The following is a 27412-nucleotide window of genomic DNA, read 5'->3' on the forward strand; positions in this document are numbered from 1 at the left end:
TTTTATTGGCGTGCATGTGTTTCAGTATTTTCCAAATAAACCGGTAAGAGTCAGGGTCCCACTTATCGTGGGACGAAACCCTCTAGTCTAACCTTCTTCCCTCTTCCCCCACATCCTTCACAACACCCCCCCCCCCGCCCTCCCTTCTCCTGCCCAAGAAAACTCTTGTGGTTAATGAGTCTGGGAACAGTGAAGTGAAATGAAAGTCACAGATAAGAGCGACAGCCGCTGAAGGATTGAGTGGGGGTGGGGGAGGCCCCCTGCAGGAGACCACCCCTCCCCACCCCCGAAGTTGGGAGTGAGGCGCGCCGGCGACACAAGCTGACCCTCTCTGGCGACCCCACAGAACTACTCCACACATCCCTCCAAAAACACCAGCAGCTTCCCGACCCGCGTCCGCCGTCCCCCCCTCACTCCCAGAGAGCCTTCGGGCCCGGGTCACTTCCGAACCCCGGAGGTGGGCGGGGCACAGGGTGGAGACTCTGGGGGAAGAAAATGCATGGGTCTCCACCCGGTCCCTAGAGATGTCCCGGCTACCGCTGCTGCTGCTCCTGCTGCTGCCGCCGCCGCCACTGACTGTGGAGCCCGCCCGGGCCTCGCTGATCCGGTACCGGGGACCCCATCACCACCCCAAACCGGGGACGGCTCCTCCCCCTCTTGCCCTTTAAGTCTGGGACCCCTCAGTTCAGTGACTCCCAAGCCTAGCACCCCAAGACTTATGATTCCTATCTCTTGGGTTCATAGATCTCACCCGGCAGGGGGTGGGAGGGTTCCACCCTGTTAGGTCCTAAGAGGGCAGTCCTTTCAGTCTAAGTTCCTCCAACCCTGAGACCCTGCACTGGGGGACTCCTCTGTCCTTCCTGTCTCCAGACAAGTTTTGGGAGGACCCCACAGATCCCACCTTGAGCTCTGATGATCTTGTACTGGGGTCTCCAGAGGTGCGACTCCCCGTACCCCAACCCAACAAGATCTTGGAGACTCAGAGCTGTGACTCCCCTAGACTCACATCTTCCAAACTGTTTAGGTCTCAAGAAGTCCAGTTTTGGGGATCCCAGTGACCTCCTCCTTTCCCTGGCCTCTGGTACCCACACCCCAATCTCTCACTTCTCCTCTCTTCTCCCATCCCCTAGAATTCTTGATTTGGGGGTCCTCTTCCAGGAAACATTTTCCCCACTTGACATTCTTGAGTCTCTCAAAGATTGAGTCATGGGGGGCAAAGATGTGAGGGAGGGAGCAGGGCTCCAAGGAGTGACTAAGAACAGGACAAAAATATTACTGCACAGGATGTTTGCTAACCTGCTTTTTGAACCAAAAAGCTCATGGCCATTTCCCAAGCCAGCGCAAAGGATAATGATTCTCAGAATCATTTCAAGACCAACAGCATCTGCATGACCCAGGAATTTGGTAGAAATGCAAATTCTCAGGCTCCATCTTGGACCTAGTGAATCAGAAGGGACAAGCTCTGAATTTCACCTCTCAGTCAGGGGTTGGCAAACATTAGTTCAAGGGCCAAATTCATCCTGCTATGGAGTTTGACAAAACCCAGTCATGTTGCCCAGGACTGTTTCCATGCTATAGTCACAGAGGTGAGTGGTTGCAACAGACACCAATGGCAGGTTAAGTTTTTACAAAATCATTGCCCTTCACTCCTGCTCTAGGTGGTTCCTGTTCCTGCTAAATTTGAGAACCACTGGCATTGAGGGCTACTTTCTCCTTTTTTTTTTTTTAATTTGACCACATAAACATTTGTTTGTTTGATGGGGGGGTGGGTAGGGAGAGGGAGAGCCTACAAGCAGGGAAAGAGGCAGAAGGAGAAGCAGGATCCCCACTGAGCAAGGAGCCCCAATGCAGGACGTGATCCCAACTCTGGGATCATGAGCTGAGCCACCCTGGGTGCCCCTACTTTCTCCTTTTTAGTGCTTGAATGGATTCCATCCTATGCATGTTCCATGCAGAGCCAAGGCCTAGCTAGTTGGTCTCCAGTTTTCAAAATTAGATACATCCTCATAAACACCTCTTAGTGTACTTGTCCAGTGATCTCCTATAGATGAAACTCATTGAACCGAAATTAAGTTGGGCTAAAATGGGTGCAAATTTAAGCCCTATGATACATACTTGATGAATCATCCTCCAGAAAGTTTGTATCAATCCACATCAATTCACAATCCCCTAGCCAACAGTATCATTGTTCTTTGCCAGTCTGTAGGGTCAGAAAAGGTTTCTGACTCCTGTCCTTTGTATTCCTTTGACGACTACTGGGGTTGAACATCTAACATAAAAGGATGTTATTTGTTTGTACTTCTTTTGCCTGTTTATGTCCTTTGCCTATTTTCCTACCGGATATCAAGAACTGTGAAGTTAGCTTGCCACAGTTTCATTTCATGGGTGCTCATAGAAAACACAAAATTCCCAGGTCAGAGACAAGGACAGGTTATTACTCTTGGCAACAGTAGTAGCCAGGTTGCTAGTTCTCTGAGCCCCAGTTACCGTGTGGTGAGATGAAGAGGGCTGGCTGAGACCTGCACATGCAGTAAGGTATATTACAGGAAAGGAACCCAAAGTTTAGGGAAACTGAACCTTTTATAGTAGATCATAAACCTGCTTGCTCTTTGCCCCAGAGGGAGACACTGTCTTTCTCCCAAAGCTATTCACTAAAGGAAATCCTTGACAAAGTCCCTCTTTGGAAATGTGAGAGAACCATGGCGAATTGTCTCCCCAGTGCTGGGTTGTTTATCTTACTCTTATTTGTTTGTAAAAATTCTTTGCATATTAAAGGTACTAACTCTTTGGCATATAACCTGTAATAATTTACCCCTAGATTAAAAAAAAAAACACAACTTTTTTTAACAGCTTTGTGTGTTGGGAAAAGGGAGTACAAAGTTTTAAAATTTTAGAGTCCCATTCATCAACATTCTCCCCAATAATTTCTGATCTTGTTATCATGCTTTGAAATGCCAGAGTCATTTAAACATTTTACTTCATTCTAGTGCTCTTAAATATTACATTTAATGGGGGTGCCTGGGTGGCTCAGTCAGTTAGGCATCTGCCTTTGGCTCAGGTCAAGATCCTGGAGTCCTGGGATCAAGCCCTGCATCGGGCTCTCTGCTCAACGAGGGGTCTGCTTCTCCCTCTCCCCTTGCTCCTCCCCGACTTGTTCTCACTCTTTCTCTCTTGCTCACTCTCTCTCAAGTAAATAAGAAAAGAATCTTTTAAAAAATTACATTTAACCTTAACTCTTTGATTATCTGGAACATAGTTTAATATAAATAATGAAATTGGGATTTGGTGCTTGTCCTCTCCCCCCACCAATAAGGAAAATTGTCTCTCACATCATGATGAGAAGCATGCAAGGAATGGTTTCTGCAAAGGCTAGTTTTTTTTTTTTTTTTAGACTTTATTTATTTATTTGACAGACAGAGATCTCAAGTAGGCAGAGAAGCAGGCGGAGAGAGAGGGGGAAGCAGGCTCCCTGTTGAGCAAAGAGCCCGATTTGGGGCTCGATCCCAGGACCCTGGGATTATGACCTGAGCCAAAGGCAGAGGTTTTAACCCACTGAGCCACCCAGGTGCCCTGCAAAAACTAGTTTTATGTTTAGGGTTTTTGGAAACCTTTGTGAATGTTAACTTCCTGAGGATGGTTTATTTTATGTTATTTGGAATGTCTCTTATTTTTTTTTAAGATTTTATTTATGTATTTGACAGACAGAGATCACAAGTCGGCAGAGAGGCAGGCAGAGAGAGAGAGAGGGAAGCAGGCTCCATGCTGAGCAGAGAGCCCGATGCGGGGCTCGATCCCAGGACCCTGAGATCATGACCCGAGCCGAAGACAGAGGCTTTAACCCACTAAGCCACCCAGGCGCCCCTGGAATGTCTCTTATTGAAAGATTCTGGGGGGGAAACTCTGTTTGGGATGGCTTGCTCTTATAATGTCTTTGGGGAAATTTGTCATCATGGTTTGATATGTGTTTCGTTGGGTTTCCTGGAAGGTTGTTATTGTAGGGTTTCTGGTAATGACAGTTATTGTAGGGCCATAGAGACATTTGCTTTATCATTATATCCTATTTGGAACATTCTGTCATAGAGGGTCTCCAGGAAGAGTAGTTTCCTAACTGTCAGTGTTCTCCCCAACAGGATCCCTCTCCGCCGAGTCTACCCTGGACGTGGGACCCTGAACCCACTGAGGGGATGGGGGAAGCCAGCAGTGACCCCCAGTTTGGAGGCCCCATCCCCTGGGGACAAGCCTGTCTTTGTACCTCTCTCTAATTATCTGAATGTGAGTCATGGCCCCAGAGAGTCCTTGCCCTCCTCCCCACTTAGGAAGCCAAGCTCTTCATTCCCCCTCTCTCCTGTTTTGCCATCAGGCCCAGTATTATGGGGAAATTGGACTGGGGACACCCCCACAAAACTTCTCTGTCGTCTTTGACACTGGCTCCTCCAACCTCTGGGTCCCATCCATAAGATGCCACTTCTTGAGTCTGCCCTGCTGTGAGATTTCTTTCTTTCTTTCTTTTAAAATTTAATTTAATTTATTTATTTGACAAAGAGAGATCCAAGATCCTAAGTAGGCAGAGAAGCAGGCAGGAGCGGGGTGGGCGGGGGTGGGGGGGGGTAGGGAAGCAGGCTCCCTGCTAAGCAGAGAGCCTGATGTGGGACTCAATCCCAGGACCCTGGGATCATGAACTGAGCCAAAGGCAGAGGTTTTAACCCACTGAGCCACCCAGGTGCCCCGCTGCTGTGAGATTTCATGGGGGATGATAAGGCTGAACAGAGGTGATGAGAGAAGGGAGGCCTGGTTCTTGGCTTCCCAAGGATTTCTGAGGCACTTTTCTCTTCTGACATGCCTTCAGGGGTGACAAGGGCACAGAGACAGGAGGCACTGAGGATATTCCCTTTCCCCAGTGACACCTCCCTGATCTTCTGACCTAGGGTTTCACCACCGCTTCAACTCCAAAGCCTCCAGCTCCTTCCAACCCAATGGGACCAAGTTTGCCATTCAATATGGAACTGGGAAGCTAGATGGCATCCTGAGTGAGGACAAGCTGACTGTGCGTGACCCTTGACCCCCAGGAGGACTTGAGCCTGGGAGAACCCCAATGTCTAAGATGATCTGGCTTAGGGAGGTGCTTTAGGAGGCGGGGCTTCCAGGGCAAATGCATGAGGCTTCTGGAGTGAGGGGCGGGGCTTCTTGGGTAAAAGGGGCAGGGTTTCTCAAGCAGGGGTGGGGCTTCCTGGTTAAAGGGGTGGGGTTCTTAAGTGGAGAAGCAAAGCTTCCTAGGCAGTTGAAGTTGTTTTCAAATGTCTCCAAATGTGGGATTCAGGCCTTCATTTGCAAGATCTCAGGGTTACAAAGGTAATGTCCTCCAAGAAGTAACTTGCTTCATTTGCATCTGTCCTTAGATTGGAGGAATTAAGGGTGCATCAGTGATTTTTGGAGAGGCTCTGTGGGAGCCCAGCCTGGTCTTCACGTTTGCCCACTTTGATGGGGTACTGGGCCTCGGTTTCCCCATTCTGGCCGTCGGAGGAGTTCGGCCCCCGCTGGATACACTGGTGGACGAGGGGCTGCTGGATAAACCCATCTTCTCCTTCTACCTCAACAGGTAATGGGGAAGGGTCTACCTTCCTATGAGTCCTAGCCCCAGGAAGTGGGTTCTGTTTTTAGCAAGTCCCTTACCCACTAAAAGAAGTCTCATCCTGCGTTCACTAAGTCACCGACCCAATCAATATAAGTAATACCTGTTCAAAAGTTCCAGTGACCAAGCAACCTTAAGACCCATGAAAGACACTCACCATCATTTTAAATGCTCCACGTTCCAAACTCAAACCAGGAAACTCCATGCTCTACCTACTCAACTTAGGAATCCCCTCTTCACCATACAGAAAACCCAAATGCTATTTGAGAATGCACTCCAGAAGTCAGAAGTTACCCATTTTATTTTTTAAAAAGATTTTTATTATTTATTTATATGGGAGAGCGAGAGATCACAAGTAGGCAGAGCAGCAGGCAGAGAGAGAGGGGGAAGCAGGCTTCCTGCTGAGTAGAGAGCCTGATGCAGGGCTTGATCCCAGGACCCTGAGATCATGACCTGAGCCGAAGACAGAGGCTTAACCCACTGAGCCACCCAGGTTCCCCAAAGCTACCCATTTTTTTTTTTAAGATTTTATTTATTTATTTGACAGAGAGAAATTACAAGTACACTGAGAGGCAGGCAGAGAGAGAGAGAGAGAAGGAAGCAGGCTCCCTGCTGAGCAGAGAGCCCGATGCGGAACTCGATCCCAGGACCCTGAGATCATGACCTGAGCCGAAGGCAGCGGCTTAACCCACTGAGCCACTCAGGTGCCCTAAGCTACCCATTTTAATCTAAGAAGTCCCAGGTACCTTTTAGGAAGCTTGACCTTATGTTCAGAAATCTCCACCCACCATCCAGAAAGTCCCCACCTTCCCTCTGGAGGCCCATACGCCATAGGCATAAAATCCTGTGCACTTTCAGTTACCCTGATGTCCACCCCACTCAGTCAACCCACTGTGTAGATCTCTCCTCCTGCACCTCCAGGAATCACTGCCCTTCCTCCCCCAACTCTCAGCCAAGTAGGAAGTCTTCCACCTCTGAACTATGAGACCTTCAATTCAGAAGGTCTCGCCATGCACCCAGGAAGCCACCCCACTTCTACCCAAGTCACACCTGCCAGAGCCAATTCACAAACCCCAATGCTCCACTTAAATTCCACCCCCAAAATTCCATCTCCCACAGCCAAATCAAGAAGTCCCATCCTCACTTCAGAAAGCCCTCAGGACCCTACAATCCTGACCTTCCTCAAGAGCAGTCCTCTCTCTCTTCACTTCTTGCTTTGCTTCCCAGTCGCAACATCTAGGCCCTGCCTGTACCCCACTCCCACCTAGAACCTGGAGACCTTCCCTTGGCAGGAATTCCCTTCCTTGGCCCCTCCTGGGGCTAGCAAGGGAAACACCCATGACATTGCTAGTACTTTGCCTCTACAGGGATCCTAAGGCAGCGGATGGAGGAGAGCTGGTACTGGGTGGCTCAGATCCAGCTCACTATATCCCACCCCTCACTTTCTTGCCAGTCACGATCCCTGCCTACTGGCAGATCCACATGGAGCGGTGAGGGACCTGGCCTTCTAGGTCTGGGAGGAATGGGCAAGAGCCTCATCTCCAGTGTCCTGGGAGAATGGAGCTTGGAGACCTGGACTCCTGGGTCTAAGGGAGGAGAGAGCTGGGGCCAGGATTCCCGGGTCTGAGGGAGGAGGGGCTAGGGGCCAGGATTCCTGGGTCTGAGGGAGGAGGGTCTGGGGGGGGCAGGATTCCTGGGTCTGAGGGAGGACAGGCTGGGCTAGGGAGGAAGGGCAGAGGGCCTGGACTCCTAGGGCACTGGCTCCAATGTCTACTCCTTGCCCCCTCACAGTGTGAACGTGGGCACAGGGCTGACTCTTTGTGCTCAGGGCTGTGCTGCCATCCTGGACACGGGCACATCCCTCATCACAGGACCCACTGAGGAGATCCAGGCTCTGCATGCCGCCATTGGAGGAGTCTCCCTGCTGTTGGGGGAGGTGAGGACCCAGTGTCTGGTAGGGATTTGATGGAAAACAATGCCCAAGGGTGGGAATAAATGGTTAAGAGGTATCGCAGGGTAAAAGGCACTGGGCATCACGAGCAACAGGCTGGGCTAGTGGGAGGGAGCAAGGACCCCACCTAGGCCTCTGCCAAGTCACTCTGGACAGGAGGAGATGGTGATGGGGGTTTATTCAGGACTGAATGGGAGTGGGAAGCCTAAGGAGCCTGGTGGGGTCTGGGGGAGGTGTGAAGGAAGCGCAGGAAGAGTCAAGGGGCATTAGCCCCCGGACAGTAATCAGCCACAGAAGAGGGGAGCCCTTTTTGGGAGAGAGAAGAGATCCCAGAAGCAGCCTTGGGGAACACCACACAAAGGAGAAGTGGAGACAGGACAGGAGCAGCCAGAGGCATGGGAGAGTGGAGGCTCACAGAAGCTGTGCCAAGAGAGTTTCAGGCCTGGTGGGGGGCACGGTGCCACATCAAAGCTGCTCTCTCACTTCTATGTCAAGAAGCCCTGTAGCTCCCGGGGGGCAGGGGGGGTTCCTTCCAGGTCAGGATTTCTGTGACTCTATACCTGTTTTCTTTGGCACTACTGAGAGGGTAGAGAAAACTCAGTTTGTGGGGCTCCGAGTCAAATATCCAGGATGTGGGCTCGTAATGAGCCAAGTGAACCAGGGAGATCATAGTGGTTCAATGTGGCTTGCCTGGGGTTGGGATTCAGCTCTGCCACGTAAGAACTATGCTGTCTTGGACAAGTCACTTAGTGTTCCTTGGTCTTGGTTTCCTAACCTCTAAAGTAGGGTCACTAATACCTCTTAGGTATGTTGTGGAATTGAATAAATCAACCCACTTAAGGTACTCGGAACAATGCTCTGATGCTGTCATCTCTCTCAAGAGAGATATACACTCAAAATTAGCTTCTCACCATTCCTTACCTTCCTAACAAGGTAATTACTATTGGTTTTTACGGAAAATAGACTTCCTGGTAGTCATTTACATTACAGTCATTTCCAAATGTAAACATTTACAATATTTACAGCCTAGCTTTGTATTCTTAAGGACTTGGGGGTGGTGGGATGGGAGAGCAGGTACCCCATCAGTCTAGAAAGGGCAGCTCTCGGCCACTCAGTTCCAGCTAAGTATTTCTGTGCAGGGAAAGCCAGATCAGGTTTGTTGGAGAAAGCTGAAAACATTATTTGAAACCTCCTGGTTTCATGAATAATAACACTCTTAGTATGTCAGGCATTCTTCCAAACTAACTCATTTATTTCTCACAAAATATCTCTTAAGTATTACTATCAACTAACACCTTCAAATTGAAACTGAGGCACAGAGAGGCTAAGTGACTTGTCTAAGGTTGCACAGCACTGGACTCCAAGGATACAATCTGTACCACTGTGGTGTACAGTTGGTAAATAATTTTGAAAACACTTTGGAAACTGTTAGGCAATTGAAATACACCTGTGGGCTCTGTGTGCCTCACGGGGTCAGCATTTTTTGATCTACAAGTAGATGGAGGAAAAGGTTTGATCAAAAGGGAGCCTAAAGGAAGTGGCAATGATTATGTATGTGTGTGGTGGGTAAGGATAGAGAAGGCAGTAGAGCTTGACCACACAAGGCTCTGAGTATCTACTTTAAGCAGAGCAGGAATCTTTCAACTCCCCTTGTTCCTCTTTTCCTTCAGTACCTCATCCAGTGCTCGAAAATTCCAACACTTCCTCCAGTCTCCTTTCTCCTTGGTGGGGTCTGGTTTAACCTTACAGCCCAGGACTATGTCATCCAGGTAGGTGGTCGTAACAAGTCAGAGTGATGCAGTAAGATGGGATTTGAGAGGATGGAGCTGGGAGTGAGACATCACCAGGACTGAGGAGGGGGTCACAGAAACACTTCTGGTGCCCGGGATTGTGGGCGGGGCAAGGCTCTGGCTCCCCGGGAAGAGGAGGGTTAGGTGCGCGTGACACACCCAGTGGCCTCTCTTGTCGTCCTGCAGATTGCTCGGGGTGGTGTTCGCCTCTGCTTGTCTGGCTTCCAGGCCCTGGACATGCCTCCGCCTGCAGGGCCCCTCTGGATTCTTGGCGATGTCTTCTTGCGGACCTATGTAGCGGTCTTCGATCGCGGGAACCTAACAGGCGGTGCCCGGGTGGGGCTGGCTCGCGCTCGCTCTTGGGAAGCAGGACCACAAGGGGGCGGGCCCGCGTGGGCGCAGGGCACCGGTTGGCGCGCTGGCTAGGCGCACGCGCACCGAGTGGTAGCCGAAGCATAACTAGCTACTCAGTAAAAACCCGTTATTTACATTGACCCTACCTGGGTTCCCCCCCTTTTAAAAAATTTTTTAAGCGCACGATTTTTGGAGAGAAAAATTAGTGTTCAGCTCTCTCGAGTTGAGGAAGAAAGGAAAAAAGGGCTCACACCAGTGCGGGAGCCTTGTACTACGAATCCCATGAAGCCCTTCGCCTATGCCCTCCGTAGACAAAGGCGTCCGGCACCGCGGAGCATCATGGACCTTGTATTCCAGGCTGTGTTCTTTTGCCGGGGGCGGGCGCAGCCACAACATGCGTGGGAGGCGACAGGTCGCGACGGCAGCGACAGGTGGCAGTTGGGGGTGGTGGCTGAATCCTAAAGGGCTTTCCAACCCTTGTTTTAAGGAGTGGAGATACGATTCCCGCAGACTTCATCTTCTGTTCCTCTTCTCTCCTCTGGGATCTGAGACACCCCTGGGTCCGCCATAAAGGCGGGGCTTGAAGCCCCCGGGTTGGGGAGAGCTATGCTGTCCCTCCTCCGGCGATGATGTCATTGCCCCCCCTCCGCAGCCTCTTGCTGCCCTGAGCTGCCGGGGCTGGGTCACCCCTCCCCCAACGCCAGCCCCGGATTCCCCCATCCCCGCACTGCCTCGACTTGGGGTGAGTACGGGGGAGGGGGAGAAGGCTCGGGTATTGGGGGCGGTAAGACGGCCCAGATCCCAGTTTGGGAGGCGGGATACCCGGGAGATGAAGACTCAAAAATTACAGCGGAGAGATTCTTCCTTAATAACGAGGTTTGGGGGCCAAGGTTTTTGGAGGGTCTGGGGAACCCAAGTTCCTAGGCAGAGTCTCCGTATTTTCAGCTTTGGTGTTCGAGAGACCCTGTTTCCTAGAACTGATAGGAATGGAGGCGGAGGAACGATCCTGGGGTCCTAGAAATTGGGAAGCGGGATACCCTTTCCCAATTCCAGGGCCTTGGAGAATGGGGGAGGGTAAGTTAAGAGAGGGCGCCGAGGATGACGGAGGTGGGAGTTTGGAGCTTTCAGGAATTTCAGGGAAAGATTAGGTTGGGAAGGAGGAGAAAAGAGAAAGGTCTGAAGGGGAGGATAGATATTGGCCTACACCCTACTAGTGTCTATGGCCAAAAAATAGAGTCCACTTCCCTCTGGTCTGTCTGCAAAGGCTGGGCGTCCCATAGCTGGAGCCTACATTATGCCTCCAGAAGCCTACCCCAGGGATACAGAATCCAGGCTCACAAATCCCCCCACATAACCTAGTGGGGTCTGGGGAGGGCCATGAGGGAGTGATGGCATTCATTTTTCCCAGGGCCTGATGGAGTCTGGACTATCCTGTTACTCCTTGCCCTGGGGCCTCCTTCCTGCTCCTATGGTCTTTAATCTGGAGTCTCACCCCTGTTTCAGCCTCCTCCCTCTCCTTCGCACCTTCTCCACATCTTCTGACCTCCGCAAAAATCGCTGGTTTGGTAACTTGATCCCGTGCCTGGCTGCTGTCAAAAGCAGAAGAGAAAAGTAGAGTTGGGGGGAGGGGAGAGGATATAAAGGAGCATGGCTGATTTAGGTCCTTATTCTAGCCCCTATTCCCATCCCTAAGGCCTACCCAACTCCTCCTCCAGTCACCACCCTCACACCCGACTTGCTCAGAAACCTTACCCAACCCAAGCCTCAGCCTAAGTCCAGTCCCTCACCTCAAGACTCACTGCTTCTGCCTGGGGATACAACAGAATTCTGGGCAGAGAGGAGTAGGAGGCTCCGATGTCTCTTCTCTGCCTTTCTGGGTCCCATCGGGGGCTTTAGGACTGCTCACGGATACTGGATTAAGGATACTGAATCGGGGGCAGCGGGGGAGCCCAGGGTCTAGGGGGTGAGGGAAGCTACCTCCCTGGTCTGCAGGACGGGCCTCACTTCTGCAACTCTCTCCGCAGTGACGCAGCCTCTGGCCAGGATGGGGATTAGAGGGTGTGATGGGGGGGGGGGGGTCAGAGACCAAATGACAGCAGGACAAAGTCCCAAAGAAGTGGGGACAGAGACTCAGAAGGGGGCAAAAGAGACACAGGGAGCGAGGATAGAGACCCAAATAGGGGCACAGAGAAAAAGAAAGGGCAGAAAGAGAAAAGGCACTTACAAGGGAGGGAAAGTGGTGGAGGAGAGGAAAAAGATACTGGGAGGGAGGTTGTAAGAGAACAAGAGCAAGGGGGACAGAAAGGCAAGATGAATGGGCAGAGAAGGGGGTGGGGAGTAGAGATTGGGAGAGGGGAGTGGAGGACAGAGACACAAAGAAGACAGAGGGCTGGAGGGAACAGAGACCCAGAGAGTGGGAGACAGGGTCCTAGAACAAGGACTGCGACCCAGAGAAGGGGCAGATTGGCGAGGAGGGGCGGGGAGGGGGTAGTGGAGGTTAGAGACACAAAGAGGACGGATAGAGACAGGGAGGGGACAGAGGCCCAGAGATAGAGGCAAATCCTTGAGAAAAAGGTACAGAAACCAGGAGAAAGAGACTGGGGGTAGGGGGGAAAGAGACACAATTGGGGGAGAGGATGGGGGCAAAGACTCAGAGGAGAGGGACACCTTCAGAGAACCATGGGACAGAGACCCAGAGGGAGGGTAGAGACTTGTAAGAGGGGCCAGAGTCTCAGAGTGGTGAGGGCAGAGACGAAGGGACAAATACTCAGAGAAAGGGGAGAGAAAGACATCGAGAGACACAGAAACGGGAGCGGGGGGTGGGTGGGTAGGCGATACGAACCAGCCGCCGCACCTGCAGAGGGAGGCGGCGGGCCAGGGATAGTGCCGCGGGAGGAAGCCCGCAGCCCCTGACCCACCCCCTTCGCTCCCGCAGGCACCGCCTCCTCCCGCCGCAGCCCGGGCAGCAGCCGCTGGCCCCGCCCCAGCGCCTGCGCCCTGCTACTCGGCGTCTGGCCAGCTAAGGGGGCGGGGCCGGACACGCCCTTCATCTAGCCCCGCCCCAAACCTCCCTCTCTCCCCTCCCGACGGGACTCCCGGACACCTAGCCCCGCCCCATTTTTTCATTGGTCCTGCTTATTTCCTAGCCTTCGTAGCGCTTAGGTTTTTCCCCTCCGCCGCCCTTAAGACTCCCTCTTCACCAGTCCTCATTTATCCTTTGGTCTCCAGTCTGCAGTTCGCTGTTGTGTAGACTTGGTCCCTTTTTCATCAGCAGTTGGAAGTTCTTGTATCGCCCTCTAAAAGCCCCACTGACTCTTACGATTCTCTCCCAGTTTCTGAGCCCCAAGACTCCCCATTCCAGGTCCCACCCTTCCAACCAGCCCAGTATCTTTGTACCCTGCAGATCTCAACTTTCCCATAGTGTACCCATTATCCGTTCTCTACTCTCAACCCAACCCCACCCCGCCTAGCCTGGTTCCTTACATGCCTCTTAGAACCATACTCCCGCCTTCCCACAGCGCCCTTCAAGAGTTTTTCTACCATTCGTAGACCCCGCCCACCTTCCTCAGATCCGTTCCATCCATCCTGACTCTCATTTTCCCGGCCCAGCACTGTCTAACCAGGACAAGTTTGCAGCTCCGGTCCCTCCTCTTCCTTACTTTGCCCCCTTTCTTAGTCCTAGCCAGACGCTCTCAGGTTTCCAGGCCTCGCTTACGTGCGCTCCTCCTCACTGGGTCTCAGTCCCTATTCCAGCCTAGTGCCAGTCTCGCCAAAGTACTCTACATTTCCAGTTCCCGCCCCTCGTTTAGTCTCGCCCCCTCACTCTCCCAGGCCAATTAGGACTGCTCCTAACTTTCTCAGGGCCCTGCCTCTCCTTATGATCCGCCCTGTGGCGACAAAGCGAAGTTAGGGGCCCAAGCCGACTGTCTCCATCCGCCCTTCCCCACCGGGTCCTGCTTGCCAGCTCTCTGTCCAGTCAGGACCGTCTCCCCCATGCCAGTCAGAAGTCTTTAAATAGTTTGGACGTGTCCCCTTCCTCTGCTGCACCCGCTCCTTTTATCAGTTCACTCAGATCTCATATCTGGTCCCACCTCCTCTGTTTTCCTTGCGCAGTCCAGCCCCTCAGCTTTAGTTGTCGGTCCCTCCCCTTAACGCCTAGCTCCGCCCGCCCCTTCTCTCAGAAAGATCCAATCGGTGTGCTTCACCTGCAGCCCCGCCCCGTCCAGCTAGGCTGTGCGGAGTCTCCGACCTTCTCCCTGCCTGAGCCCCGCCCCACCTCCCCCAGGCCAATCAGTTCTGTACCTCCCCTACCGCGGCCCCGCCCCCTTCCCTCGTCGTCTCCTCCACCCAATCCTGTCTGCCTCTCCCCCTGAGGCCCAGCCCCCTACTCCCCGCCCCTCTCGCCCCGCCCCCCGTCCAATGCTGAGCTCAGTCTGCGTCTCGTCCTTCCGCGGGCGCCAGGGGGCCAGCAAGCAGCAGCCGGCACCACCGCTGCAGCCGCCCGAGTCCCCGCCGCCGCTTCCTCCGCCGCCGTCACCGCCGCCGCTGCAGCAGCAGCAGTCTGCGCAGCCCGGCCCCGCCGCGTCCTCGGCGGGCCCCCCGGCACCTCGCGGGCCCGGGGGCCGGCGCGCCGAGCCATGCCCCGGGCTGCCGGCGGCGGCCATGGGGCGGCACGGCGGCGGCGGTGGCGACAGCGGCAAGATCGTGATCAACGTGGGCGGCGTGCGCCATGAGACGTACCGCTCGACGCTGCGCACCCTGCCGGGGACGCGGCTGGCCGGCCTGACGGAGCCCGAGGCGGCGGCGCGCTTCGACTACGATCCCGGCGCTGACGAGTTCTTCTTTGACCGGCACCCGGGAGTCTTCGCCTACGTGCTCAACTACTACCGCACAGGCAAGCTGCACTGTCCGGCCGACGTGTGCGGGCCGCTTTTCGAGGAGGAGCTCGGCTTCTGGGGCATCGACGAGACCGACGTGGAGGCCTGCTGCTGGATGACCTACCGGCAGCACCGCGACGCCGAAGAGGCGCTCGACTCCTTTGAGGCTCCGGACCCAGCGGGCGCAGCCAACGCCGCCAACGCCGCCGCCCACGACGCGGGCCTGGACGACGAGGCGGGTGCGGGCGGCGGCGGCTTGGACGGCGCGGGAGGCGAGCTCAAGCGCCTCTGCTTCCAGGACGCGGGCGGCGGCGCCGGGGGGCCGCCAGGGGGCGCGGGCGGCGCAGGCGGCACGTGGTGGCGCCGCTGGCAGCCCCGCGTGTGGGCGCTCTTCGAGGACCCCTACTCGTCGCGGGCCGCCAGGGTGAGCGTGCTCTCAGAGCCCCCATCCCTCCTCCCCTCCCTGGAGATCCCAGCCCCTTAGGAGTGCCCCCATCCTAACCCCCAGAATCCGGCGGCGGGTCCCAACCCCTTCTGGCCTTCCTGGTCTCTGGGCCTCCCAGGTTCTTCTAGAGAAGCCTCTTTGTCCAACCCCGAGTTTCCCGTACTTTTGTGAACACACCCCCTCTCCCTGCCATTCCCAGATCCTCGGAAGATGCTTCCTCAACCTTCAGAATACCCCAGATCCCTCCAAACCCCACCCGGCTTCCCTAGGCTCCCCAACACGCTTAGAAACTTCTGCCCCGTCTGTAAATCTCCTGGGCTTCTCTGAACAACCTCACTACCTCCTTTCTTGGACTCCTGTGAGACCCTCAGAAGAACTTTCTCCAGCCCCGAGTCTTCTGAGCCCCTGTAAATCCTTTTCACCTCTCTGGGTCATCCCCTCAGACCGCTAGAGAACCTCTCTGCAGCCCTCAGTTTCTTGGACCATCCCCAGACCCTCAGAAGAAGACTTCTTCTTCTTCTTTGAAGATTTTATTTATTTATTTATTTATTTATTTGACAGAGAAATAGAGATCACAAGTAGGCAGAGCAGCAGGCAGAGACAGAGGGGGAAGCAGGCTCCCTGCTGAGCAGAGAGCCCAATGCGGGGCTTGATCCCAGAACCCTGAGATCTTAACCTGAGTCGAAGGCAGAGGCGCAAACCATTGAGCCACCCAGGTGCCCCCAGAAGACCTCTCTTCTTAACCTTCAGTGTCCCAGACTCTGTGAACACTGCCCCTACCTTTTCCTGCAAGCTGCCTCTCCTCTGAAGCTCCTCTCCAACCCTCAGTCCCTGGGGTTCTCCCTGATTCTTTCTCCCTATGCCCCTCTCTCTACACCTCCTCTCTCTTCAAGTTTGAGTCTTCTGGCTATTTTTGAACCCCACTGTGCTCTCAAAGTCTTAGAATATTCTGCCTCAATCTCAGAACCTCCTGGATCCCTGTGAGCCCCCAAACCACTTGCTCTGGCTAGCACACTTTCCCCCTCTCCCCTGTGGCAACACAGAGTCTTGAGGAGCCTTTCCTCCTGGGACCCTATCCAGTCCCCTCTGTGTCTGTGTTCACATATCTTCCTGCATCCTCCACGCCAACTCCCATCCCAAGGACTTTCCCTATAAAGCTCCAGACTTCCCCCAAGCCTTTCACACTCCTCCTCAGTGTCTTCAGAAGAGTCTTGAGCCCCCATAATACGTCTTTCCTCTCCAGAAGCTCCCATATGCCTTCTTCATCCACAGATTCTCCCAGCTTCTTCTCCCTTCCCACTTTTTATCTCTAGGATCCCCCATCCAGAGCCTCCCAGTCCTTTTCCAAGTCAATCAACTGACTTTTCTCCTACTTTACTGAACCTCAATCTTTGGGACTCCCTCCCCCACCCCCAGTTATCTGTCCCAAAACTTCCTCTCAAAATAGCTCCCAGTTCTTTCTACTCTGCCTTGGTATCTTTCCACTGGTCCCTACCCCAGCTCTGCGCATTCCCCCTTTCCCAAGCTCCCCACCTCTCCATCAGCCAAACCCCAGGACTGGGCCTCTCTGCTCCCCTACCCCAAAAGTGAACCAGAGAGTCACACTCTAATCTTAACTCCCTTGAAATGCCAAGTTTATCCCAAAGCTCCCTTCATCTTACCCCCCAAAACTTCCTTCAAAGGTCTCTAACTTCCTGGGCTAAATAGCTACCCTCCCCCTTTGTTCTCCCTTGAACCTCTTCCTCCTACTAACTTCCTCCCTGTGTTGGAAGAGAGGGGGACAGTTCAAAGTGGGGGGGGGATCAGAAAGGAGGGGAAAGAGGTACAACTCCCGGGCCCTCTCCTAGCCTCCGGGGGACCCAAACACCCGGAGGAACCTGTCCGCCCCTCCCCCCACCGTGCCGTGTCCTGGGCCGGGAAGGACGTGGAGCCGCAGTGCCGCATTCGCGCCAGGGGAGGGAGCGAAAGGGGGGGGGGTAGCCCAGAGGCACTGCATAAAGTTTGGTCCCAGGAAGCGCTGAGTTGGCGAGATTTGGGGCTGGGTGGGGGGAGGTAGGGAGGAGGAGGTTCGGAAGGGCCTTAGCCCTAAATGCCCCTCAGGCCTCTGAGTGGCCTCCTCCCCTATGGCTGGGGCGCCCTTCTCTCGTGACTCCGTTGAAGGGTGCTGAGGTGAGACCTCGGGGTCTGGGACAGTTATGGGGGAGTGAGCGTTGTCACTCACTTACTACACAAACGGTTTTTGAGTGTCGGCTTGCCGGGTACTTTCCAGACTATAAGTGAGAGAGCTTGACAGACAGAGCTGGGAGCAGAGGCCAGTGCAACGTAGAGAATACAGCCCTACTTCATCCTCCCTCCCCTCCCCGTAATTTTTCTTTTCCTTCTTACAGAGACTCCTTGCCCTCCTGCCCCTTCTGCTTTTGAACCACCTGGGGGCAAGGGATTAAACCAGCCCCAACGCAGTCCAGACTCTACAGCTGCGCTCTGCGACGGGTGCCCACCTTTCTTTCCTTGCCCTGGGAGGGAAGGAGTTAAACTCCTTGCCTGCGGCCACCCGAAGCGAAGCAGCGGCACTGCGGCTGCGCCCAGCTTGCTCTGCTCCGGCCCGGAGGGGGTTAAGACCGCTCTCAGCTGCGGCGGCTGCGCACTGCGGCGGGGGAGCTGGCCACGGTGCTGGCCGCCGCGCGCTCCGCCTTCCGGCCCGGCCGGCCCGCCCCCATTGCGGTGCCGCAGCCTGCGCCGCGCACCCGGCTCGGAGCGGGCGGGGGAGCACGGGGCATGCGCTGTGCGGCGGCCTCTGGCCTCTTAAACCACTGCGGAGAAACGAAGAGGGGGGCGGGGCAGAGAGGGCCAGCGCTGACCCCAGCCCACCCCAAGGTCCAGGACTGTATGTGCGGCAGACTCTGGCCCACCTCTCTGCTCTGCACTTCAGATTAAAGTTGAGCCTTCCCAAGTCCAAACCCCGCCCCCCTGCCCTGTGGAGGAAGGGGAGTGGCTGAAGGGGTGTGCAGGCCCCCAGCCCACCCCAAGGTCTGGTGCTGTCTGCAGTCGGAGCCTGGGCCCCCCGCTTTTCTCTGCATCCCTGATTAAAACTCAAGCTGCCCAGGTCCTCCCTCCTCCTCTACCCAACTGACTAAAGCCCCCCTTTGCCTTAACACCCATCTCCTTCTCCCTGCAAGGCACTAATCCCACTCTTCTCTTCTCTGCATATATTTTTTTAAGATTTTATTTATTTATTTGACAGACAGAGATCACAAGTAGGCAGAGAGGCAGGCAGAGAGAGAGGAGGAAGCAGGCTCCCTGCTGAGCAGAGAGCCCGATGCGGGGCTCGATCCCAGGACCCTGGGATCATGACCTGAGCCGAAGGCAGCGGCTTAACCCACTGAGCCACCCAGGCGCCCTCTTCTCTGCATATTTGATAAAACCCGCTGTCATCTCCAGGGGCCAGCTCTGTCCCCTTCCTTCTCTAAGATACTGACCGCACCCCCTCTGCTCCTCAAGGTTTTCTTCAAAATCTACACCAATGCATTCAGGACTCTGGTTCTCTCCATCTTGAAATAACACATGTGCGCCCCACCCCTTTTCTGCACTTTTGGCTAAAGCCTGGTCACCTCTATGGCCCTGGCTCCATCATCTCCCCTAATGCTTGGGCCCCTGACCCTCCTTTCCTCTCCACAGCCTGAAACCCCAACCCTCCTTGCTTTTCTCCTTTTCTATTTCTGCAGACTTGACTCTTCACTTCCTTTCCTATTTATGGCCCTAACACCCCTCTGTGGTTCCAGCCCTTTGCTGTCCTCTCTAGTTGAGGGTGACACCGAGCTTTCTCCCTTCTCTGGAGCTGGTCATTGGGACCAGAGTCCTTAAGCCCTGGCTGCTCTCTGAAGGCCTCTCTGAAGGCTCTCTGAAGATCTCCAACTAATGGATGCCCACGTACCCTAACAGGAGTGCAGTCTGGCTTACTGAGTTCCAGATGCTGGGCCAAGCACTGTTTCTGGAGCCAGGACTTCTGTATATTCATCTAACATAATCCTCATAATAATCTGGTAACAACAACAAAAAACCTGAGGTGTAGAAAGCTTAAACTTTTTGCCCAAGTTAGGCACAGGAAAGGCTGGATTCAAATCCAGGCTTTCTTAACCGTCAGGTACTCTGTCTCCCCACCCACCTTCCCCCCTTCCCCTTCCCTTGGCTCCAAGCTGAGCTCCAAAGCCTCTGATACACAGAGGATGAGTGATCTTGGTCTCCTGCCACACCACACCCCTATCCCTCCCCCCAGCATCCTTGGAGCCTGCTGGGAAGTCCTGAGATAGGACACAGAGTGTGGGAATGTGGTCTGGACATAGAGCAAAGGACAGAAATTGCTGCTTCCATGAAAACAGTTGCCCATCTGTTTGCACTGCTGGAGTCAGCTCCTATCCCAAGCTGGGGGGAGCTGCCTCCGATCCTTTTCCTCCCCTTTTTCAGGTGTTAGAGGGGACAGCAGGGTGCGGGCTGTGATGGAGGTATGGGGTTTCTGAATTTCCCTGGAGTCTGGGGCTGGGAAAAGGGGCCGCTGTGGACTGGGCTGGTGGACCAGATGCCTGGGTCATCTTTTGCCCTCTCTCTCCTGCCCTGCCTCACAGTATGTGGCCTTCGCCTCCCTCTTCTTCATCCTCATCTCCATAACCACCTTCTGCCTGGAGACCCATGAAGGCTTCATCCATATCAGCAACAAGACGGTGACCCAGGCCTCTCCGATCCCCGGGGCTCCACCAGAGAACATCACCAATGTGGAGGTGGAGACGGAGCCCTTCCTGACCTATGTGGAGGGCGTGTGCGTGGTCTGGTTCACCTTCGAGTTCCTTATGCGTGTCACCTTCTGCCCCGACAAGGTGGAATTTCTCAAGAGCAGCCTCAACATCATCGACTGCGTGGCCATCTTGCCCTTCTATCTCGAGGTGGGCCTGTCGGGCCTCAGCTCCAAGGCTGCCAAGGATGTGCTGGGCTTCCTGCGGGTCGTCCGCTTCGTGCGCATCCTTCGCATCTTCAAGCTCACGCGCCATTTTGTGGGGCTGCGCGTGCTGGGCCACACGCTCCGCGCCAGCACCAACGAGTTCCTGCTGCTCATCATCTTCCTGGCGCTGGGCGTGCTCATCTTCGCCACCATGATCTACTACGCCGAGCGCATTGGCGCGGACCCCGATGACATCTTGGGCTCCAACCACACCTACTTCAAGAACATCCCCATTGGCTTCTGGTGGGCCGTGGTCACCATGACGACCCTGGGCTACGGAGACATGTATCCCAAGACGTGGTCAGGGATGCTGGTCGGGGCCCTTTGTGCCCTGGCCGGGGTGCTCACCATCGCCATGCCCGTGCCCGTCATCGTCAACAACTTTGGCATGTACTACTCGCTGGCCATGGCCAAGCAGAAGCTGCCCAAGAAGAAGAACAAACATATCCCCCGACCCCCGCAGCCCGGCTCTCCCAACTACTGCAAGCCCGACCCTCCCCCACCGCCCCCGCACCATCCCCACCACGGCAGCGGCGGCATCAGCCCCCCGCCCCCCATCACCCCACCTTCGGTGGGGGTGACTGTGGCTGGGGCCTACCCACCGGGCCCCCATACGCACCCCGGGCTGCTCAGGGGGGGAGCGGGTGGGCTCGGGATTATGGGGCTGCCTCCTCTGCCAGCTCCTGGGGAGCCTTGCCCTCTGGCTCAGGAGGAAGTCATTGATATCAACCGGGCAGGTGAGAAGGGTGCATGGGGGCGGGGCCGTTGGGAGGTAGAGAGGTTCTTAGCAGGCGGGAGGTCACTGCTGAGGTTAAGAGAGATGGGGGCTTCATGACAGAGGAGAGAGGGAAAGGGGAATGGCTATTGCTGAGGTCAGTGAAAAGGCACAGAAACAAATTCTGTGTGAAGGAGACAGCTTGGGGAGAGACAGACATTCCGGGGGACCTGGGAGGCAGAGTAATGAGCCTCTGGCCAGGGGGACTCAGACACCCGCACAGAGCGGGTCTAATGTGGGAATCACTGGCTGGCCGGAGACCTGGCCAAAGGACAGTTGCAACCTCAGAGTCTTCCAGTGATGACCCTGAGAAAAGAGTCTAAAAGCAACAGTCAGAAATCAGGCAATTGTCACTGAGCAGGAGAGTGAGGACAGATGGAGGGAGGGGTGGGGATAGGGTCAGTGACAGAGAGTTCAGGTTCTAATAACAGTGAGGCCAAGAGAGGAGACAAGGCTTAAAAACCCAGAAGATAGAGGCCAAGAAGATAGGCCCAGAGGGTGGACCGGCCACGTGATGGTGACTCGGGACCTAGGGCCTGGCTTGGGCTGTGCCAAGAGCAAGAGCAGCCCAAGAGGGGTTTGAGAGACAGAGGCTGCCAAGATAAAGAGGGGAAGCAAAGGAGATGAGCTAGAAGAGAGTTGACTGGGTGTTGCCCACCCCTCCCCCCCAGAGAGTCTGTGACTCAGGCGATGATTGGGGGCAGTGGCAGTCCGGAGCTGGTGGCCCCCACCCCCCCGTGACTTAAGTAGGTCAAGAAAGGGAGCTGGGCGGCCTGGCCCTCATCTTGCTCCCTCAGCCGCTGACCCAGTTTCACACCAATTAAAAATAGCTTAAGTCAGAGCCTGGGGGACCCCCACTTCTCCCCTCCCTACCCTGTCACCTTCCCAACCCTTCCCCACTGTGCCCTTTCCAGCACCCAATACAATCCCTAAGCCACTCCCTCTCTGTCCTCTAGATCTCCCAGCCAATCCTCCAAACCCAGGTACCCTACCAACCCAACACTGCATCCCAGTCCTACTTAGTTCACTTCAACCAACTGCCCCCCCCCAGCACCCTATCCCAGCCTCCTTCCCAGCACCCACCCAACTTCCTAACCACCCTCCAAATGCCCAACTCCCCACCCCAGCCCTGCCCTTCCCAGCACCTAATACCTGGCCCAACCACCACTTCCTACCACTCAGCACCCTCCATCCACACCCACCCCTGGCTGCCCTTCCCTCTCCCGGTTGTCCTTCCCCCCACCCCCAATGACTGGCTCCCTGAACCCACCAGCACACACCCTGACACCCTGCTTCCAACTGTGCACCCCTACTGTCCCCTCCTTGAGACACCGTGCCCCTCAATCACCTACTTCTGGCACCCAACATTCTCCAACACCCTCCTTGCTAATCTCCCCTCTATCTTCCATCTTGAGTTCCCACACCTCACTCTGTCCTCTCTGTCTCTGTCTGACCCCCCCACCCCGTGCAGATCCCCGCCCCAATGGGGACCCCGCTGCAGCTGCGCTTGCCCATGAGGACTGCCCAGCCATCGACCAGCCCGCCATGTCCCCGGAAGACAAGAGCCCCATCACCCCTGGGAGCCGAGGCCGCTATAGCCGGGACCGAGCCTGCTTCCTCCTCACCGACTATGCCCCTTCCCCTGATGGCTCCATCCGGAAAGGTGAGGTGCCCTCCACTGGCCCCGGGACCCTCCCTCTCTTTCTCTCCCTCCCTCAGGGGAGGGGGGAGAGGGAGGTGGGGGGAGGAGGTGCTGGATTTCCCTTCCCCTATCCCCTGGCCCCAAATTCCCTTCCTCCCAGACACCTCCCACCCCCAAATTTCCTCACCACTGACCCTTCACCTGTCTTTATTCCATCTCCATCTCCCACACCCACCCCCCGACCCTCTGGCCTCTTCCCCCACCCCCAGCCATCGGTGCTCCCCCACTGCCCCCCCCAGACTGGCGTAAGCCAGGCCCCCCAAGCTTCTTGCCCGACCTCAACGCCAACGCTGCAGCCTGGATATCCCCCTAGCGGACGAATCCCCTCCCCCCGGGGTAAGTAGCCCCCAACCTTGGATCCCCACCTCCCTCCTGACTAACCCCTCTGAGAACATGTGGCCCCCACTGACCGAGACTCCCGTCCCCTCACTGAACGGCTCCATCCAATTAACCTGCAGCCACGACCCCGAACCTATACCCACCTGCCCAGGACTTGCCCTGCCCCTCACTCACCCACCAGAACTAACCCAGGCCTCCCCACCGGACCTCCCTCCCCTGCCCATCACGACTGAGCTCCAGCCTCACCCCTATCCTCATCTCTTCCCTTGCCTCCCCCCTGGGTGTCTTTTAAATTCAATGAAGAAAGCAGGGTGCACACCCAGCACACTTCTAGGTGCAAGCCAGGGTGAGGGGGACTCAGTTGCTCATGCAGCGACTTGTGAACAGACCAAGGCATGCACAGAGTATCTGTCTGTACCTGCACATCCCTGGCCCGGTGCTCGGCACAGGGAGGCAGCAGGGAAGACCATCCCCCTGCCCCGGGGGAGCTCCCGGTTTGATGGGAGAGGCAGACACTGACCTAGAAAGTCCCTGTTTGAGGTGATCTCTGGAAGTGGAGGTAGCGCAGGGACACACAGTATGCGGAACACTGGAACTCTCCAGGGTAGGAGAGAAGCAACAGGGAAGGTTTCCCGAAGGAACTGATGTCTGGAGTTAGCCTGACCTCAAGCGAAGAAATGATCTCATTAGATGGTGGTGACCAGAGGGACCAGCACAAGCAAAGCTGAGGAGACCGGGGACTGGCAGGTAGACAGGCAGGAAAGCCGGACTGGACTGAAAGGCCAGGACCTTGGTTAGGGCCCCGGGGAGGGCAGGTCGGCTCTTGGGCTGTGTGTGAGTAGAGGTCAGGAGGCTGGATAAAGGTCCAGGGGGAGGGGGAGGATGCTGCCTGTACCCAGCTCAGGGCTGTGCACAGGGATGGAGAGGAAGGGACAAGGTAGAGGGAGTCAGGGATGGGGAGGGGGCTGGGGACTAGCGGTGGGCAGATGAGGGGGAGAGAGTGGCAAGGTAGTCGAGGAATCTTTCAGCAAACACAGTCGGGCATTTATTTTCTGCCAGGAAGCGAACACACATTCTGTAGTCTTCGGAGCCACCCTAGCTTAAGGCACCGGGCTTGCTTCCTCCATCCCTCCATCCGCTCCTTCACGGAGCAGCTCATTACCGAGGGCACAGCTCCAGGCGCTGGAGATTTGGCAGCGCACAGAGCAAGAACCCGCCATCACAGAGCGAACATGCTAGAGCACAGATTGGCACGCTTCAGCCCAGGGGCCAAGTCTGCCAGCAAGCTGTTTTGTAAATAGAGTGGAAGAGCTGCCACGGAGAACGTGTGGCCCACAGAGCTGAAAATATTTAGGAATTGGCCCTTTGCAGGAAACGTTTGCCACCCCCTGATCCGGGGAGCAGAAAATCAAATGAACGAACAAGGTGATTACTCTGGCCACTTCAGACGGGGCTGGGAGGGGGGTGGTCTGCAAAGGGCTTTTTGAGGAGGTAAGACCGAAACCTGAACAGTGCAAAGGGCCAGCTGGTCAGAAGGCACAGCAAGTGCAAAAGTCCAGGGGTACTAAGATGGGGTGAGCTTGGTTTGTCAAAGGAAAAGCAAGGAGGGGTGTGTGGCTGGAAGTGACTATCCGAAGGGAACAAGTGTGCCAGACAGAGTATGCGGGGCGGGGGTAGGAAGGATCATGATAGGTTTTGGTGAGAGGCTGGATTTGATCTTCAAAGTGATAGGGAAGCTGCCTGAAGGCACTTGATCGCAACAGTCTGTGGAAACTTCTTTAGAAATAGAGATAATAGCCCAAAAAATTCCTGCTTACAGCCTACAAAGATGCTGTCATAGGACTTGGGGAGCCTTCAGGGACAGCCTTGTCTCAAGCTCCTTGTTTCACAGAAGTTCAGGGGGGCCTTGAGCGACCACCGCCACAGAGCAGACAGGGACGAGAATCCAGGCTTCCAGGCTCCTCGTCCAGGAGGGACTGTGGCTCCTCTCTTTCCATCCCTCCATCTCCCCCAGTTCATCCTCCATTTTCATCTCATTATCCCCCCCTTCCCTGCTCCCGCCTCACCCTTCCCCCTGCTTGCACCCAGTACCACCCTTTGTTCCCCACCCCAAGGATCTAGATGGGCCCCAGAGAACTGAGGGGCTCAGGGAGTGGGGAGGATTTGGGAATGGGAGGGAGGGTGGAGTGGGGCGGGCGGGTGGAGGTCTCTGCTGCTCTTGCCTCTGATGCCAAAATCCATTCATTGAACTCAAATAGTGGCTGGAGCTGATGGGGCTGACTGAGCGATCTGCTCCCCCACCCACACCCCACATACCGTCCTGGGTCCCTCCCCATTCCTGCACTTCCAGGCTCCTCCCTTCCTCTCTGCCCTCCCTGGGTGTCCACTACTATCTCCCCCACTCCTCCCAAAACCCTTCCCCCTGGCCCACCCCTTGCCCACCCATGACCCTTTCCTTCTCCTCTTCTCACACCAACCTCCTGAGTCCAACTCCTGACACCTGTTACCCTTTCTTCCCTAACCCTCCCCCAGCCTCCCTCCCTTGGTCCTCCTCCCCACCCACCCCCTCCTCCCCTGGTCCTCCTCCCCACCCACCCCCTCCTCCACTGGTCCTCCTCCCCACCCACCCCCTCCTTCCCTGGTCCTCCTCCCCAGCCACCCCGGAAGCTCCTTCCATATTTGATGTCTCTGGCCGCCCCCATTTCACTGCTCCCCTCCCCCGGAAAACACCAGAGAGGAGGAAGAGATTCCGGCGTTTCTCCGTCCCCCCAACAGTGAGGCTGTGTTGGGGGGTTCCCCCTGACCACCCTCCCCCCACCGTGACTCTGTGTATTTCTGTCCCCAGCTCTTGTCACCGCCTGAGACCTCGCGAGACCCTCGGTCCCCCCCTGCCCCTTCCCCCCAGGTTAGCAATTGGGAATGGCTGGGAGGGGGTGTCCCCAAGATACTGGGCTTCCAACCCCGGCCCCCCAGGCCCCTTCCCCTCTGGTCAAGATGCCCTCATCCAGACAGACCTCTTGGCATCGCCCAGAGAAGTACTGAAACTTTCCCCAGACACTGGCAGAACTCAGATCTTCCCAAGCTTTCAAGAAACCACACACATACTCTCCCAGTCTTAGATCCCTTTGGCTCTCAAGACAGTGTGAGAACCTTCCCATCAGAAGGTTTCCACCTCAAGACTTCATGACCCTTTAAAGATACCCCATTACAACCTGCAGGTGAGCCTTGGCCCACTCAGACTGCTCTCCAGCAACCCCCCCCCCCCCAGGCACTGCCCGCTTTTGCTCCTTTCCACCTCCCACAGCCCCATCACCTGCCTTTCCCCCTTTCCCCACCACTAGGTCACCCCCCACCCAAGCCCTCCCACCGGCTGCTCCCCTACATGCATTCCACCAAGCTCCCTCCCCATGCCCGGCTGCCCACCATCTGCCTTGCTGCCCCCCACCTTTTTGCCTCAGATAAGGGGGCCAACGGGGGAGGGGGTGGGGAGGTGGGGGGCGGGTTGCGGTGGGGTTGGGGTGAGGGAGGCTCGGTGGGCATCACCCTGCCTCCTAACCCTGAGTCTCTCCCCCCTCCCCATGTCTGAACCTTTCTCCTTGATGCTGACTGACTGTCCAATTTGTTCACCTCTCTCTCTCTCCATCTCCTTGGTCCGCCTCTGTCCATCTTTGCCTCTGCCATCTGTCTTGTTATGTCTTGGTGTCTCTGTCTCCCATCCCCTCTGTCTCCCTCACTGTATGTCTCTATCCCTGACCCTCTGCTTCACCTTTTTCTGTCTCTTGACTTACTGTCTCTGGCTCTCTGTTCTCTTTCTTTCTCCATCTCCCTTCCCTCCTGGTCGTTTCTCCTCTGCTTCCCTGTCTCGGGGTCTCTCTGTCTGTTGGACCCTTCCCCTGCACCCCCATCTCCATGCTTCCTCCCGTGTTTCCGACCCGCCCCCCAGGTTACGAGAAATCCCGCAGCCTGAGCAGCATCGCGGGCCTGAGTGGGGTGTCCCTGCGCCTCGCGCCCCTTGCCACTCCCCCGGGCTCTCCCAGGGCCGCCCGCCGCGCTCCCCCAACCCTGCCCTCCATCCTCTAGCGCTCCCCTCCCCCCTGTGGGGGGACTCGGGGGTGACAGGGAAGAAGGTCAAAGGAGCTGGGGGTGGGGGGTGGGGGAAAGGGTTTTTTTTTTTTAATCAAAAAGTCATTAATAATATGCAACTGAGACGACGACGCCAGCAGACACCCCCGGACCCCTCACCCCCACCTGGGCCTCCAGGATGGAGGGGGAGGAGCCAAAGTCCAGCCCCCCCAACTCTCTACCCTCCCCCCCAATAAAGCCTTCTCAGGTCTCCATGAGCCATAGGACATCCCGCTCCCATAAACTCCTGTAAATACGTCCAAATTATGCCAATTACATTTTGAGGCACCTCTCCCCTACTCTGCATGCCTCCCTCAATCTGGACACCCCCCCCACCCCACCCCACCTCAGCAATAAGCCACCAGGGGCTGCATGCCACGGGACTGAGGGAAGGGACATTCTGGGAAGGGGGCAGGGATCTCAAAGGGAGTTTAAGCC

General features: G+C 55.8%; 2 protein-coding genes and 2 long non-coding RNA genes across 8 annotated transcripts; 2 read left to right on the top strand and 2 right to left on the bottom strand.

Annotated features, from left to right (window-relative positions):
* Positions 1-279: 279 nt before the first annotated feature.
* Positions 280-9910, top strand: NAPSA (napsin A aspartic peptidase). The gene is made up of 9 exons (XM_082710204.1): positions 280-607; positions 4131-4272; positions 4361-4484; positions 4926-5044; positions 5397-5596; positions 6997-7119; positions 7421-7565; positions 9251-9349; positions 9557-9910. Exons 1-9 carry the CDS (start codon positions 525-527, stop codon positions 9794-9796), a joined length of 1275 nt encoding a protein of 424 aa, XP_082566330.1. The 5' UTR covers positions 280-524; the 3' UTR covers positions 9797-9910.
* A 13-nt stretch (positions 9911-9923) lies between these two features.
* On the bottom strand, positions 9924-11594 carry LOC309852853. Its single transcript, XR_014305427.1, has 2 exons — positions 11512-11594; positions 9924-11313 (listed from the first exon to the last, which is right to left on the bottom strand). It is a non-coding gene; the product is annotated as an uncharacterized lncRNA (long non-coding RNA).
* Positions 11595-14055: 2461 nt separating this feature from the next.
* Positions 14056-27025, top strand: KCNC3 (potassium voltage-gated channel subfamily C member 3). 5 transcript variants are annotated; one of them, XR_014305423.1, is made up of 6 exons: positions 14056-15025; positions 19666-20773; positions 22283-22474; positions 22723-22849; positions 25698-25757; positions 26796-26847. XR_014305423.1 is itself a non-coding variant. In XM_082710203.1 (5 exons), exons 1-4 carry the CDS (start codon positions 14144-14146, stop codon positions 25712-25714), a joined length of 2199 nt encoding a protein of 732 aa, XP_082566329.1. In that variant the 5' UTR covers positions 14056-14143; the 3' UTR covers positions 25715-25757; positions 26796-27025. The 5 variants fall into 5 exon arrangements, 4 of the variants coding, with proteins under 4 accessions (XP_082566329.1, XP_082566327.1, XP_082566328.1 ...); XM_082710203.1 differs by lacking the exon at positions 22723-22849 and having other exon boundaries at positions 26796-27025; XM_082710201.1 differs by lacking the exon at positions 25698-25757 and having other exon boundaries at positions 26796-26885.
* LOC309852852 lies at positions 16167-18248 on the bottom strand. Its single transcript, XR_014305426.1, has 2 exons — positions 17956-18248; positions 16167-17856 (listed from the first exon to the last, which is right to left on the bottom strand). It is a non-coding gene; the product is annotated as an uncharacterized lncRNA (long non-coding RNA).
* Positions 27026-27412: the final 387 nt, after the last annotated feature.

The sequence above is a fragment of the Mustela nivalis genome, assembly GCF_964662115.1.
Source record: "Mustela nivalis genome assembly, chromosome: 18".
NCBI lineage: Eukaryota > Metazoa > Chordata > Mammalia > Carnivora > Mustelidae > Mustela > Mustela nivalis.